This window comes from Ailuropoda melanoleuca, chromosome 2 (assembly GCF_002007445.2).
Source record: "Ailuropoda melanoleuca isolate Jingjing chromosome 2, ASM200744v2, whole genome shotgun sequence".
NCBI classification, from domain to species: Eukaryota; Metazoa; Chordata; class Mammalia; order Carnivora; family Ursidae; genus Ailuropoda; species Ailuropoda melanoleuca.
In genome coordinates this window covers 128,703,602-128,719,952 of record NC_048219.1, presented here as the reverse complement: position 1 = coordinate 128,719,952, position 16,351 = coordinate 128,703,602, and the positions used below count along the sequence as shown (strand labels likewise).

General features: G+C 43.3%; 1 protein-coding gene across 8 annotated transcripts in view; it reads right to left on the bottom strand.

Moving 5' to 3' along the window:
* Nucleotides 1-1,371: 1,371 nt before the first annotated feature.
* PKP4 (plakophilin 4) overlaps nucleotides 1,372-16,351 on the bottom strand; it is a 163,113-nt gene continuing 148,133 nt past the window's right edge. For 4 of the 8 annotated variants that reach the window (XM_034654605.1, XM_034654601.1, XM_034654602.1 and 1 more), the window contains 6 exons: nucleotides 13,044-13,239; nucleotides 9,028-9,112; nucleotides 8,787-8,904; nucleotides 5,908-6,036; nucleotides 4,132-4,205; nucleotides 2,133-2,381 (listed from right to left, as the gene is read on the bottom strand). In XM_034654605.1, coding sequence (XP_034510496.1) covers nucleotides 2,133-2,381; nucleotides 4,132-4,205; nucleotides 5,908-6,036; nucleotides 8,787-8,904; nucleotides 9,028-9,112; nucleotides 13,044-13,239 — 851 coding nt within the window. Of the gene's footprint in view, nucleotides 2,382-4,131; nucleotides 4,206-5,907; nucleotides 6,037-8,786; nucleotides 8,905-9,027; nucleotides 9,113-13,043; nucleotides 13,240-16,351 lie in introns of all 8 variants that reach the window. The other 4 variants (XM_034654600.1, XM_034654607.1, XM_034654604.1 and 1 more) reach the window with 4 other exon arrangements.

The window sequence follows — 16,351 nt, the reverse complement described above, 5'->3', positions numbered from 1 at the left end:
TGGTCATAAGGAAGGAGCTTACAGGGCATCTCATCTTCTGTCCAGTCCTCACCACAGGCCTCTTTCTGGCCCCATTAGGAGGTCCGGTGGATGCCCAAGTGAGTTCTTTGTAACCCAAATTTGCATCTGTTATTGAAATGCTGCCTGTCAGAGTTGGGGACCTGGGTCCACTAAGTTAACCCAAAGACGTATGTGGTCACTAAAATCAACAGTCATTTACTGTCACTCAGCTCAGGCCAACTATAGATTCTGTCCTGACTCCTCGAGTGAGGGCCTTCAACCCAGACGTGAGAATGTCAGTTTCAAAGAAGTCAGTGATTCAAAGCTCGAATGGATATCAGACAACTCAAAAGTCTTAATGCCAGTTTCTTGGGGGAAATCTGGCAGTGTCTGCCACCTAGAGTGCTGTTTGCTGAGCTCTGCCAGGGCAGGTGAGGCCAGGGGCAGCTGGGCAGTCTTATTGTGCATCATTTTAGAAAGCCTGCATGTCAGGAAGTCTCCCCACTGATGGGTTTTAGGAATATTCCTGTTTGTATTTGGATTTCCATTTCACTTTGGATTCTAATCTTGGGCTGCAGTCCGTTCAATAAGAGAAAGCATTTTTCTCCTAATCTCCTTCCATATACTCACAAATATAAGCACACGTTCTAATCTATGATTTGTACCTCGTTTGTAGGATATATTGAGCTCAGGCAATAGCTCTGGGTTTGACTTGCCATATGGGTTGTTTCCCATATAAGATCCAGGGTGGAAACTGCAAGACTTAGGAAGGCCTGTCTTTGGGCCTCCTGGGGCTGGTGCCTCTCGTCTTGACAAATGGAGAAAAGCTTACAAGTAATGCTACTTGGTTATTGGAACCCCTATCATGTATATGGGGCTTCCTCCAGTCTGTCTCTAATCCAGGGAGTACTGTCTCATCAGATCATTCAGCACAATAATTATTTAGAATATGTTTTGGTTTCCTACGTTGGTGTCAACCAATAAGTGCCCAACCATTGTTTTTACCTAGTTATTGAGTTCTTAAAAAAATTGCCAAAAGGAGTCGTTGTCAGTTTGGTTAGGGCTGGTCCTGCCAGATGTAATTTCCTTCAGGTGAAAAGCACTGTTAAATACATGTAGCAGTCTGAAGACGAAAAAAAAAAATACAATGTACATTAGATTCAAAACAGATCCCCCAAAATAAAAATACTAAGGTAGATAAAGAGATTTCATAGTTTCATTCTTTGGTCCATCTCATAAAGTGTATAAAACTAGAAAAGTCTTTAATACTTGGATATATTTAAGCTGTTTCCAACATGCAGTTAGATTCACATTTATAGAATGTGCTTTTCCATATTACACACAGAAAATAAAAAAAGAACAGGGAACAAATTTCCAAGGATGAAATTTCCACATTTATTTTTCTTTCATGTGCATAGAAAATGGCAGTGAAGTGTCCTATGAAAGAGGCAGGGAATGGGCATGGCGCTTCTATACCAGACTGGACTTTTGTGCTTCAAAGGTACACTATTCATTTTGAAAACAAAGGATGTTATAGTTTGTTTTTAATTGCTAACAATTCCTTGGGTTTCCCATTTGTTTTTTAAGCTGTCAGTTTTCTTCAAATCTCTTTTCAAATGACACACTGCATTACAAATGATGGCACTTAACCAATGTGGCATTTCCATATTTACACCAACAAAAGAAATTTACAAGACATAATAGCATACAATCTTGACATTTAGTAATAGCAATAAAACATGAAGGGCATCCATTTTATTATTTTTTTCTGTACAAACTATCAGAACATAACTTTATTCACATTAAAAAAATCATCTTTAATTTGATTTGACCTACACATCCCCCATCTCATTTCACCCATTTCTCAAACCTCTCATCACATCGCCCACACCTTCACCAGACTACAGAATCTATAAGTAATTAGATCTAACACCTAAATAGAGCTTAGAAAGTCCTCTCTCCCGAAGGTTTCCTTACTTCCCTGATAATTCCTCAAAAAGAAAAAAAAATATGCTCTTCACTCAGTCCTTCCATTTCACTTTCACATTTCATCAGCAAATCAGCAAGACGGATTTTTCATCTCAATCCAAACAAGGTTAGAAAGAAGAGTTCCTCTACCGAGCATCTTGATGCTACACCCACGAGTCTGGGGACCCTGGGTACTGTTCTGCTCTATAAGAAGGTCGTTTTGTGGAATAAAAGTCTACATAATTTGTGGTTGATTTCAGTCCATACTGTGTTGAATAATCAGTAGAAGCTGGAAAGTGAACTCGGTCATCAAAATAAGGATCTTCATAGCTATGAGGAGATTGCAAATACAATCTGTATGCGTCAAAGTTCTTTCTGTTGGAGTCATCTTGACTATAATACAGCTGTTGATGCTGTTGACAAAATGAAAAAGCAAATAAATCAAAGCAATTTTTGGAAATATGTGTTTAAGGGAAATTAATGTGGGTTTCCTGCTTCATATTTTTAAAGCAGTATTCAATATTTGTGAAGATACGGTTCAAAGTTCTTTCTGGTACACGCTGTGTATTTACTAGTAGATTGTAAGGATTTTAAACTATGTTTATAAGTGGGCTGGCAGAGTTTGCTCAAGTCCTGTTCTAAGGCCTTTAGAAGTTGATGTCTCCAGAGAGCCCAAGATGGCTCCTGGCTACCTCCTTTCCCCCCAGAGGTCCAGTTCTGTGCTCTGCTGTGGAGGGGCCTGTTACCTGGGCATGCCCATTGAAAGGAAGGCCTTGAGTTTTGCTTTGACACAGGGGAACCATGAGTAGTACATCATGAATTTGGTTGGCGTGGGATTTTCATGCTTCAGATAGTTGTGTATGTATAGACTCATTCTTTAAAACATTTACCTCAGAGATGAAGATTGAGTCCATCCCTCAGTTTTAAAAGAAATGTGAGGTACTGTTAAAGGAGTAAGCAATCTCTGGGCAGCAGAATAATAAAATTGAAAGAGACACGTGAGCAAACAGTTCTAAAGGAAAGACTTCCCTAAGCCAGGACTAATCAATTTGTAAGGAAGCAAGGTGAAACCCATGCGAGCATCCACCTCAGAGCACTCTGCCCCCATTTCCTTTTGTGTTATCTCATCTCTGACCTCACATTAATTTCTTCAAATATGTTTGGAGAAAAACTGTCATGGCACTTACGTCTGTTTTCCTTCTTGATTATGCCCAAATCCCCCCACTAAGATGTAACAAATTTACCATGTACATTATCAACATCATGTTCTGGAACTAAGTTCATTCTAACATTATCAGTATTTCAGAGCCTGAAGTCTTTTTTAAATTTAAGTTAGAGTTATGATTTTAAGTTTTTTTTTCCCTCCTGACTTAAAAATTATAGCATACATTATGAATAATTTGGGAGTTCTTTTTTCTTCCATCTGCAGAGAAATGATGAAATGGGGGGAGGTCTTAGAGTATCCTTATCTGAAGTTCAGGATACAGGCTTGTTTGGAAAACCCCAGTTGCTCATGTATTAATGGAAGGTAAGAGGAGAGATCAGATGACCTATGTAGGCATGGCATCAGGAAGGACCAACATAAATTTTAGACCCCCATGAAAGCAGAGATTGGGCGCCACAACCATTAGTCCCCACTCTGATGGAGAGTGGGGTCCACCCCAGTAGGGCTGAATGCACTTTGACTTCTGAGACTAATGGAGACCTGGCCACCAACTCAAGTGGTTTCAAACCATGGATGCTTGAATGCAGAGGGAGTCATGAAGATGGGAAATGAGGTGTACAAAAAAGGAGAACAATGAGATGAGAGGATGAAGTGTGCTTACCACCTTTCCCCACCCAGAGGATGGAAGAGAATTTAGAGGTTAACAGAAAAAAGGAGTGGGAAAAGGAGATTGTTGGGCAAAGAATATGAGTTAAAGACTTCTCAACTGGTTCCCACGGTGGTCTCAGCAGCACCGATTTGAATATTCAAGCACATGAGGCTACTGTGGAAGTGCTTGGCTTAAACCACAGATGAGCTTCTGAGGAGCAGAGATCCCCAGGGAAAGCTCCCTGGCCCCTGCTGTGTTGGCCCAGCTCTGGTAGGTCAACTGGCATGGACCCCTTACTGTGTCGATCCCTGCTAATCAACCTTCTGTAAAAATGATATTGCAAATTCACCTGTAGCCGTCTATTTTGTTCTCTTGCTGGTGAGGAATAGGAACTGATGTAAATTGGTGAAGGTTTGCTGGAGCCTGTAAGAAAATATTTTATGAAATTAAAACTAGTGCTCATTACTCCGGTCCATTAGGCTGTGTGGGCTCCCTGCACTAGGGCTGGTGCGTCCCTGACAGGGCCTGCCTTTCCCAGTGCCAGCGGAGATCGGTCTGAGTTCCCTGGATCTAGCTTAGCTGCTGCTCACCGCAGGGCTGTTAGGGGATAATGGATATGGCAAAGGTAAGTTCTGTGTGTGTTTCACCAAAAATTAATACCGATCCCAAAAGGCTTCCTTCTCAACCTCTGGTCACTGTGGAGAGCTGTTCATACCTGTGGTTTCCCTGGCTGGCTCTGAACAGCAGCCTTGCTCCCTGAGCCGAAGGACATCACTTTTCCAGGGCTCTGAGCTAGAGCACTGGGTCAGATGGGGGAAGGGAAACATTAGAACAAGCTCCATGCCTTCAGAACAGCTTTGATTCCAAGTCCCAGGTCGTAGAACAAGCAGGCACAGGTATGTTCTAAGCAGTCTGGCCACAGGGTGGCACGGTCTAGTGTCTGCCATTTTTAAGTACATTTAGAAACAAAAAGAATCTGATAATTAGATGGTTGTCTTCAAGAGTCCGCAGCAGACTCCCGATGAGGTCATTGGCTACCCTTCTATTATTGTTAGGGCTAGCAAAGATTTTTTTTTTATAATGAGGAAAATGAAACATACTTGAGGCAAATTAGTTTACTGAAGCAAGCAAATAAGATACAGAAGGGCATGCATGCTAAAGAGGCGATCTTTAAAATAAAGCAGGCTGCTGCAAATCTGAAGCAACAATGCACTTCAGTTTGTGCATTTCCTTTGCAAAGAGCTTGGTGTTTGAAATGTAGCATCTGCAATTTTCTGAGCTATTAATTGCCATAGTAACAACAGTCGATTAGTAAACAGTCCTGTGAAATCACAATTTCAAAGACAACAGCACAACTGAGACGGCTCCCCCAGCAGTTGTTAAGTTGCCACTAGCTTCTATTTCTTTTCAATAAATAGGTTTTTTTTTGAGGAAAGAGTACTCTTTTGTGGTAGCTCAGTCACACCCTTATTTGAAACCTCTAGAGTAGTTATAATTTGCCAGAGAGTTGAGAATGGGGACAATATGAAATCCCGGTAACTCTTTGGGCTGGCATCCTTTTACATGAATTAGATGCCCAGCTTTCTGAATGACATAAAAATATGAATACTATGCAACATTATTTTTGTTATTCTTAAAATATAATCACTTAGGGAAGAATCACATTATACATTCTGTTATTCATTCAAACTCTTTTCCATGAAAATATAAATGAAATTGATCTCCATTCTCAGGTTTGAATTTAAGAGATGAGCCAGTCTAGGAAATGTGGCCTTGCAAAGTGTCCCAGAACTCCGAGTTCTGACGCAGGCGAGACACAGGGACACACTGCATGGACAGAGAGGGAGCAGAGCAAAGGGACTGCACTGGGGGAAAGCCAGAAGCCATCTCTCTTGGATATGGTGCTCTTTTTATTTGTGATCACTAGGCCACTACCTTAGCTTGTTTTCCTTAAAACAAGAGGAAAAGGCAACAGCCCTGGAAGCAGGAAATGGAGAGGCTGGAACGTGGTCTGCTGGGGGACCGTCTCAATACAGGCATGGGCTACTTCCCAGGCCGCTGGCGGGGTGCCTGGAAACGAGTGGCTTTTCGAGATACTCTATCACACACCCAGCTGGCGTCTTACCAGGGTACAGGCCTTTATGTGTGGCGTCCCCTTGGCTATTGTAATACTGCATAGGTGGCTGGGTCCTATCGTATTCAGAGCGAGGGTCTCTGATTCCTAAGAGTGCTGGTGAGGAGGAGGTGCTGCCAACTGAAGGGAGGGCAGAGGACGAGGGGGAGAGAAAGGAGAAGAAAGAGAAAGCAGACTGTCAGTGTCTCTGCAAAATCCTCTCTGGAAAAATAAAGGTCAGCGATTAGAAATGCCACGCAGCTGGTGCTGAAAATCAGCTCTTAGAGATACTGTGAGTTGAAGAGCAGCCCATGCTGAGGACTGGGAAGTCGAGCCTCAGGCCCCGGGCTGCGAGAACCTGAGCCAGCGTGGCCCTACCAGAGCTTTCATGAGAGCTGAAGTGTAGGCTCCCTGGTTAGAGGCGCAGGGCAGAAACCACACGGCTTTCTCAATAGTGGGCCTCCAGGACTCCAATAGGCCTTTACAACTGAGTGAGAATAACTTATTAGCCACGTAAGAGTTACATTTGCTATTTTATGATCTCAGTTCTGTTGCTTGTAAAACACCCATCTATTATCCTTGATGTACAGCTCTTTAGTAAAGAGGTGTTTTATGGCATATTTTGATTTTTAATTATTTCAAAAATATCTGTATCTCTAAATGTGTTTGAATAAGAGTGCCCAGCCCATAAATTTATAATTCTTTTTATGGTGATCAGCTGTTAGGGAAATTTTGTAAACTCAGTAAGCCTGGCTTCTCAAGAAATTCACAGTGCTAACAAGTGGGGCCTCACAAAACCCCAGGCAATTTCTTATCCCAGCTTGAGCCAAACATTTAGTAATACTGTATCTATCCACAGATCTCCTTTCGAGCATTTCTGTACAGAAGAAAAGCACCACAACATCTTTTTTTTTCTCATTAAAAAGTCATGTTGCTTGCACTAAAGCTAATTATAAATACAAGTGGTCACTTATTCACTTGAGCCACCTGAAAGCAGCAGCCCCCGAGCCTTGACACCAGTGCTCCTGCATGCCTTGCTGCTTTCAGAGACGGACTGACACTGAAATCGTTTCCCTAGAAGGTCACTGCACTGACACAGGGTTGCTGTGTGTTCAACAAAGGTGAGTGTGCGTGGGCAGTGTCTGTGTGCTACTCACCTTGCTTACTTTCTAGAAGGTAGGAGGACAAAGAACATGCCCACCTACCTCCCACAAGTACATGAGCGAGGCACGAGACGTGCCAGTAAACTGATTCATTAGTGCTGAGAGATGGAGGATTAGCCCTTAGAATAACTGGGGCAGCGGTATGAATTATATCTTACCTCTGACCCACAATCCAGAAAGGTACCTAGGAACCTGGGTGGGCTCATCAACGTTGTCCAGTGTGTGTACGTGAGGTCCTCAAAATAAGTTCATTGCTTAGTAACTACGCCCTCATCTGTCTGAAATTATTCTTCTGCCTGTACTACATATGCCTTTTGTTAAGCAGCCAAATCTCTCGTTTCCCCTGACACCCCTATTTCTGAGTCCCTAAAGGATTCTGAGCATTTGTATAAAAGAAGATAGCCTCAGGCTACACCTGGGAGCTCAGCAAGGATGTCAAAAACCAAGCATAAGTCTCTTTGAAGAAAACAACTCATAATTGAAAAACTAAGATAAAAATATACACTGTACTCAGTAGGCACAGATAATTAAAAAAAAATCCTAGTATAAGTGGAGACATCCAATTATGTGGCAAGAACCACCAGTCCTATATTTGTCTTTTTGGCCACATTTGTCTGCATGAGAAATAAGACTGCCAGCAGTAGCACAGTTGAATACAACAGATAATATTTATATGTCAGAATGGGAGATTTAAACCCAAATAAAAAAAGATATTACTTTTCCTATTTCATTTAGCTAAGAATTAAATTTATAGGATTAACTTGGCTTGGTAGTGATATTCTGCCCCTACATATAAAAAACAGTCTGGGGTGCCTGGGTGGTTAAGCGTCCACCTTTGGGTCAGGTCATGATCTTGGAGTCCTGGGGATGGAGTCCCAGATCAGGCTCCTGGCTCAACGGGGAGTCTGCTTTTCCCTCTGACCCTCCCCTGTCTCCTGCTTTCTCTCTTTCACTCTCTCAAATAAATTAATAAAATCTTAAAAAACAAACACCCCCCCCCCCAAGTCTGAGTCTCAGAACATTCTACCAAATTAGACACTATAAGTAGGTAGTGTGGGTGCCAAGATTCCCAATTTACAAATCATAGGGAATTCCTGCAAACCCACCTGTAGAGCCTGTTCCCATCAGTCCTGGTGCGGGGGTGGGGGTAGGGGAGGTCCTGGAATACAGCCAGGGGATGGAGATTTAACTGGGAAGGAGGAAGGTGCTGGAGATCGTAGCTCCCCCAGAATGCAGGTATTAAGATCATGTCTAAAGGACCCTGTTTCTAAGAGTTCTCACCAAGAAAACTAAAAAATCACTTTGGAGGAGATTCCAAACTTATGGCCAGTGGACAGGCAGGGCAGCTGTTTTCAAGCATACCTAGTGGTTCTCAAAGTGTGCTCTTCCACTCCTGCATCCACATCACCTGGCCAGCCTGTCAAACAGAGCCCCTTCTCAAACCTAGTGAAGCACAATCTTGGGAGAGATGCGATGGAGGGCCCCTGGAGGGCCCCAGGATACGTTTATGTGTAAACTTGCATAAACTTTTAAAATGGAAGGAGGAAAGTGGGTCTTGGTTTACAATGGCATGTAGTTCCCAAAGAAGGCTCTTGGCTTGAAGAGCAAATACAACTCGTAAGTGTTTGGAGGTGACAGGCTTAATCGTCTATGTTCAGTCTTCTCTGGCTGGAAAATAATGTCTGTCACACAAATGTTCTTGCGAAGGAGTGGAGTTTGCCCACTGACCTGACTGAATGATGGGTGACATCTGTTGGTTGGTGGTAGACAAGGAAGGATGTGATTTGAATCGGTCTCGCTCTAACGTCGACACAGGTGTAATGAAATGGTTCTGATTCCACCCATCCTGTGGAGTTAAAAGAGAAAAAGAAATCTCTCAAAATGAATAATGACATTTCATTACAATAAATGATTATGAATGTGTGCTCTGATGAATGCTAATTATGCCAGAGCTATTCTTCTAAGTTACCTTTTTATAAATGCTCCGGAGGTCCCGATATTGCCATAATGTATTCAAGACCTGGGCTGCTGCCTTCACCACTTTCAGAGATGATCTAGGGAGACAGCGAAGATGTTAATGAATGTGGGCGGCACAGCCTCAGGCTCCACTTGCAGAGATTCGGGCTGCAAACCAGTGGCCAAAAGGCCATCTCTCCAAGGACCAGAGGACGCAGGGGCTGCTGTTGGAAAACACAACCAAGGAATCAGGTGTACCTGGGAAATGGGCAAGTTCATGGCCAGCCAGAGTGGCAAGAACCAAAGTGAGGCTCTTGGGCAGTCAAGTCTGTGATGAGAGGCTATGATCAGGATGAGCAGTGACTCTCTAAGCTGGGGGTCTCCCAGCTTATGGCCCCCCCCAATATCTCCCAAGGGGCTGACCTTGCTGGGGTTTTGGGATTAATGCAACCATGACTGTGCATCCTGTCAGAGGACCCTCCCAATTTGTTCCCCCCCCATTATTAGGTCTTCATATAAACATGTCCATTGCCTTCTTATCATTTATCCCTCTATATAGACCAATGTACATCTGTGCCCTAATGTTCAATGTGGAAAATATGGGTGGTTGTAAGTTCTCCTCTTTGAAGACGTTTGTTGAATACTGGCGCTCTGTTCAAGCACTGCTGACCATGAGTCACTGCTTTTTACCTTGGGAGCTGCTCCTCTAAATCGGGGGCCTCAGCGGTAAGTGACGAGGGAAGTGTAGCTTCCTGCCTCAGTGCAGGCCTCCAGATCACCTCCAGATCACCACATTAAGGGTGGATCAGTGCTTGGGGAGTCAGCCATAAGGATAACGGAATACCTCTTCAGAATTCATTTCAGCACTGGAAATTTGACTTCAAATGTGTATCTCAGGATCTGAAATCTGATTTCCTCTTCTTATCTTCCCAATTAAACTCTCAGGAAAGGGAGAAGTAGCAAGGCGAGCAGACTGGAAGCACTTTCTCTGCCCCAAATAACAGTATATGGGTTGCAGTGATTCCAAGGGCTTCAGCAAGGACAGAGTATAGGCAAGTTCAGGGCGGTAGCCTGTTCCTAGAAGTCGGGCATTTCTGCATCCATCTCCATTACCACCTCCCACCTAAGACTTCCTCTCTCAGTGTTCCTCATGAGTCAAAGGTAGAAGCAGTTCAGACCAACCCAGTCAAAGCTATTCTAAATTTTGTATTTTCAAAATGGATCACAGAGCAAGGAGGTATTTCAAAAAAAAAAAAAAAAAAAAAAAAAAAAGGACAGAGATGAAATTTCTGACACCCAGCATGGCCTTGCAGGGTCTTCACACCTCACAGCATGCTGTTCTCAGCCGGTTCCTGACCGTGCTGCTGGTGTTTATCTCCCTGTCTGTCAGTGCTAGGCAGCCAGGAGGCAGGAAAGGACACTTGACCAAACAGGAGCGTGCCAACTACACATCCTGATACGAACAGCTAGCTAGGTGTCTGCAGAGACGAATTCTATTAGTAGAAAGCTAACTCTTAAGAAAAGCAAGGAAGTTTCTGTGCTCCCCTCTGTAGTGCAACTCCTTGGAAGAGTTATGTTTTCTCCTAACTCTAATTCTCATCTTCCGATGTCTCATCTTCTCTGCAATGTGTGACATCAGTAGTGTTCAACTGGACAGCCTCAGTCCTGATCCGACCTGGCTGAGCAGGGGCATTTGACGTGTGCTCACCCCTGAAACACTTCCTCCCTTGGTTTCCAACACGTCCTCTCCAGAATGCTCTGGCTGCTCTTTCTCGGCTCATTTCCTTGGCCTCTAGCTATGAGCCAGGAAGCCTCTTTTCTTCTCCATCTACATTTTCTTCCTTATTCATCTCAACCTATTTCACTTTTCTAAATATGCCATTTATACACTGATGACTCCCAAATTTACATTTCTGGCTCGGACCTCTATCCTGAACTCAACTATATTCTGCTGACCATACACTGCACGAGGATGTCTTATAGATGTCTCACATGTCACACGTCCAAACCAAACACCTGGTCTTCCCTAAAAAACCTGCTCCCGTAGGCTCCCCCATGTTGGTGAGTGCAATTTCATCCCATGGTCTTTTTGGCCAAAGACCTTGGGGTCATCCTTGACGTTTTCCTCCTCTCCTGCTGCTCATCTGATCCCTCAGAATTCCATGGACTCTTTCAACCACGTCAGAATCGACCACTTCTTCACCGCTACAATTGTTGCCACCATTAGTATCTCCTTGGTGGAAGGGAAGGTTTGTCAAGTCACGATGACCCCTTTAAGGGAGGTCAGACCATGTCCCCCACTGATGAACAATCTCCAATGGCTTTTGGTTTTCCTCAGAGTAAATCAAAGTCCTCATGCTGACTCACAGGGTCCTCTATTTCTGGTTATGTTTCCTCCCCCCAGCTCCTCCTGACTTGCTCTGTTACCACTGGCTTCCCACTGTCCACCACACATGAGGCCCTTCCGCTTCCTCCTTATCACCTTTCCTGATTTTATTATTTGCTCCATCTGCATCTGACAGGTGGTGTTTCTTACTCACTGGTACCTCACCTACCTCGCCTAGGAATGTAAGCTCCCGGGGGGAGGGGTTATTGTATAATGTGCTTGCCGCTCTAGCACATACGGGCAGTAAACTTAGTGACTCCTAAGGGAAGGTCGGCATGTGTTCAGAGGCCAACCTGAGTTGATCCGGGACTTTCTGAGTCTCTTGTTTTGAAAACAAGATTATACTGGATGAGAATTTTTTTCTTTCCCCAATATACAAAGGTTCTGGCACTGGTTCAGAATCTCTCTAGCATCTTCTTATGCCTTTCGCAAATGAAGGCCCTTTAATGAAATTTTAAGAGCATAAGAAGTGATTACGGTTACCTTAGCTTTATCTGTAACATTTCATTTCCTCTGAAATAAAAAAGGTGCATGTGCATTTATTACTAATGAGATTAAAAAGATGAAGAAAAAAGGACTGAGAGGAAATATGGTTAACGTTGATAGGTGTGACTTCTGGGGGATAAGAATATGCTTTGCTACAATATTCTTCTATTTGAGAAATTCCTACAAAAGTATAAAGTAAAAGATCAGACAAGAAATAATGTGAATTCCAGCACCATCACTCAGCCAAGTAATAAATACTGACCGAGCATCTCTTATAGGTCAGGTTTTGTTCTCCATGTAGAGGGTAGAGCAGCAAAGTAAAGACAAAGTCCCTGCTACTCAGGGAGTTAGAGGCCAGAGACAACACTAAATAACATATCAGGGATTAATCAGTGCTGTGAAGGAGAACAGAGCGGGGGAAGGGGGTGGAGAGTGGGGAGACAGGGGCCATTTTATGGATCAGGTGGTTGCTGTCCTGTGTATTGAGAAGGCTTCGAACAGCCCTACTTCCCACTTCCTTGAAGGATTCTTTGATCTGATACTAAGGCAGATTTACAGTCAACTGCTATAGCTCTGTAACAAAAAAACCCAAAACAAAACCCTTCTATTTTGCCACCAATTCCCTAATCCCTACTTCTGCTGCTTCATCAATTAGGTGCACCCGGAAGCAAAGGGAAATGTCTGATCCCAGCCCAGAGTGCATCCTGAGGCCACACAGCAGGCCCTGCTGCAGAGCAGTGATTTTAAAGCTTTGTGGGCACCTGGCAGAGGAATCAGTCCCAGAACTGAGGATTCAGTAAGGTATTCTTGCAGAACAGGCCCTGGAGCCTAGAGTAAAGTCAAAGGTGAAAGGGAAGGTGCCCTCAGATGTTCCTCATCATAGATTTCTGATTCTTCCCAGGGTCAGCACAAGCAAACATGGCTTCAGAGACAAATGGAGGGATGTTAGAACCAAGTAAATATCAGAAAAGGGGCCACATGACTGCAAATGCCCCTTCTCAACAAAACAGGTTTTCATCGGCGGAGACTGTGTATCTTACTGGTGTGTAGGAAATGCTGGAATAAATCCTTTCCAATAGGAAATACCCTTCTCAAAGGCCCTTATCACAGGACATTCCTAGTAATAAAAGCCTCGTGCTCCATCTCCTTGCACTTGCCTGTCTCCTCTGCCCTTGGTTATGTTCACCAGCTTCTCTATCCCCCCTGAGTCGGCCAGAGCTTTGGCGTTCTCCATGTTTTTGCTGGTGACCTCATGCAGAGCACAGCAGATGGCCGCCATGGTCTCATCAGACAGCACACTGGGGCCGGTGCCGCCGGGAAGCCGGTTGACCAGGTCTCGCATGGCATATTTACCTGCCAAATGCAAAAGATTTCATTCCACTTTCAGAAGGTACTAGGTTTTTGTTATTGTTGCTGTTGACAGATCCTGACATTATGTTCTCCCTTAAAAACAGAACCTCAGAAGACAATAGCATGGCAAAATAGAAAGTGACAAATATTACAACCATAGGGGGGAAGTTAATGTTTACTACAATGCCACTCAAAGAAATGATTGGTCTATAAAACATTATAGCAAGCCACTGAAAATGTAAATCAGTGTATAAAACTGGGTATACCAATCAAGTTGCTTTAGTTGAACTATTTTCATTAACAGTGAGAAATAAAGAATAGTTTTATTCTCAATTTAATTCCTATGCATCAAAAATACCTTCATTTCCTCTTAAAACTTTTAAAGACTTATCTTTGAGTAAGTTTTAAAACTGGACCAAGTAAAGCTGCCACACAATACTTTTCATTAAATCTCTCTGGGTCTTAAAGTGTGAACTGGGTACTATTACACATTTTTATCCAGTTGAAGGTAAATACCAGCTGACCCGACATCAATAGTGATAACAACATGTTAGTTTCTTTTAATGACACACAAGTGACATTTGGAACTAAAATGATGGCTACATTATCCGGTAGGAGTGATGCAATGATAATAGAGTTCTTGACAGGACAAGGCTGAGGAGCCCCCTAGCTATTGAAGCATTTCTTTACAGATACTCAGTTTCTCTTACTTCTCTCCAAAACCAAAATGTCTCCAACTTGTTCAATGTCAATTACCAACTGACAAACTAGAATAATTACACAACACACAGAAGAAATGAACTAAAGCTCAAGTAAATATTTTCTTAGTTTTTTTTTCTATGCTAATAATTGAGTGGATACAAAACAGGGTTTTTATTAAAGCCCTATTTATATACAATGGTAAGCAGTAGAAGACAGGCCCTGACTACATGCTGCATAATTTACAGCGTTTCAAAGGGAAGACTCTGGCTTACTCACAGTGAACACTGTTGTGAATAGCAGAAAAACAATGTTGACATTATAAGCCAGAAGATAAATGCGGTTTTTAGAACAGACGGAAGTTAGCACTGGTGATTCTGAATACTCACGAAAAACCAAAATGTCCATGACACACAATTCGTCATTTTGTTAAGGCACAACTTTAAATTGCCCCCTGAGATTGGGATAAGGCAGCTCACTCTGCCTGCAAGTGAGCCTGCTAGTCCCCTTGGAGCCGGCAGCTCTAGATAGCTGGGTCGGTCCAACTCAGTTTATACGTGGTTACTTTTGCAGAGTGACAAAACTTTGTTTCTTTGTGAAAAACCGCTCTGAAGAGAAAGGTCATTGCTAGTGCTGGTGATGGATATGAGCAGAGAGTAAAGGGGTCCAAGAAAGGGCTGGTTCTTAGGACTGAAGTGCTGAGTGAATTAGAGTTGAATATTGAATCTGGGAGGGGGTCAGACCTCAGGAAAGAAGGGATCTTTATAAAGAGGAAAGTGATTCATGAAACCAGTGCTCCAGTTGGGTAAAAATATGCTCACAGTTGGAGAGAGAAAATGCTTATGAAAGTTCACAAGTGGGTCAGGACCTTCACAGAAAACACAGGGACGCAATGAGAGAAGGCCAGGACTCTCATGCACGTTCCTCCTTCCCAGAGGTCTTGGCACTCAGTGGTACCGGCCCCACACCTCTGCACCTCTGTGTCCCCTCCCAGCTGTGGAATGACAGGCCACACGCCATATGTTGTCAACTGTTTATTTTTTAGCATCAGGAATTCCCAAACTATATGTGCTTCTTACAAGAAATTCAAACACTATGGATGTAACAAACATAACTTAAAAAAAAAAAAAATCTCCTTAGGGACCTAAAGGATTTCTCTCAAGGGAGTGTGGGAACTAAGAGTTATAATGCATCCTGGCATCAGGCACCAGCTGGACTGTATGCACAAGGTGTGGAAGAAGCTTCTTTTCTCTCCATGGGGGACAATTTGGCTCAAAGGAATGATGTGTTAAGAGCAGGTTAATGAAGGTGATGATTTAAAATAGCAATTCTGCCAGGCACTGTGCAGGAGCTTTTGTGTAAGTTGCCACAGTGAATCCTCTGTAAGGTAAATATTATTGCCCTTGTTCTCTGTCTCTCTTCCTCTCTCCATCTTTGTCTCCCCTCCCTCAGGACAGGCATATTCAATCCCTATTCCCTAATCCAGCTAAGATCCTGTCTCTCCCGGCCTGTCATCAGCTGTGGGGCTCGGCGTTTTATAAGGAGCTGCTTCATCCTGTTTGATTTGCACAGCAAACCCATGGTAAAGACAGCAGGGTGGTCGGCTCCCTTTCACAGATAGGGCTGAGAAAGAGTTTTCAAATTTAGATGAAAGAATTCAAGCTGGGTGGGCTCACCACAGGACACCCCAGGTTACACAGCTAGTGAGAAGCAGATCCAGGGTTTAACCTGAGGTCAACTGGAGAGACTCTGATCTTTCCTCTACCCTGTACTATACTCTGAGTGTGGCAGTGGCCTTGGAGGCAAGCCAGCTAAGCTGTCGAGGGTGTCAGACTTGAAGAGGTGCTCAGTGTCAGGTTCATGCAAGTGCCAACCCTACATTTGGACAGCCCTGAGTGTGGGTGCCTCCTACCATTTTATACCCCTGTGTGCCTCAGTTGCTTTAGCCTAGTCCTGACCCTGCCCTGGGGTGGAAATGGCCTTTGGACAGTGGTTTTGCCTTAGCATGAACACTTAGACAAATCCGAGAGGGAAAAGCTACAAACCATTTATGTCATTTCTTTTTTTATTTAGAACATGGTAGTGTTGGTAAATTAGCAGATCTCAGCCTCAAAAATCAGAAAGTGAGAATTAGCTTCTTTTGTTGCTCAGGAAATGAACCTCTCTTGGGAAACAGAGATGCCAAATCTATCAAACAGTGTTGTAACGTGAAGTGAAATTGCTACCTTTTTTGAAAATTTTCCATCCCTGATCAATGTTTAATTGAGAGCCTGCCTCAGGCTGAAAAGGAACGGTCACAAAGGATAGACAGCACAAAGGGTATACAAATATGCCAAGAAACCGGAGATAGTAGAACTCGGTTGCCGATCACTTTAAATGTCATATTTTTATAACTCAAAAGAAGAGGTTTTTTTTT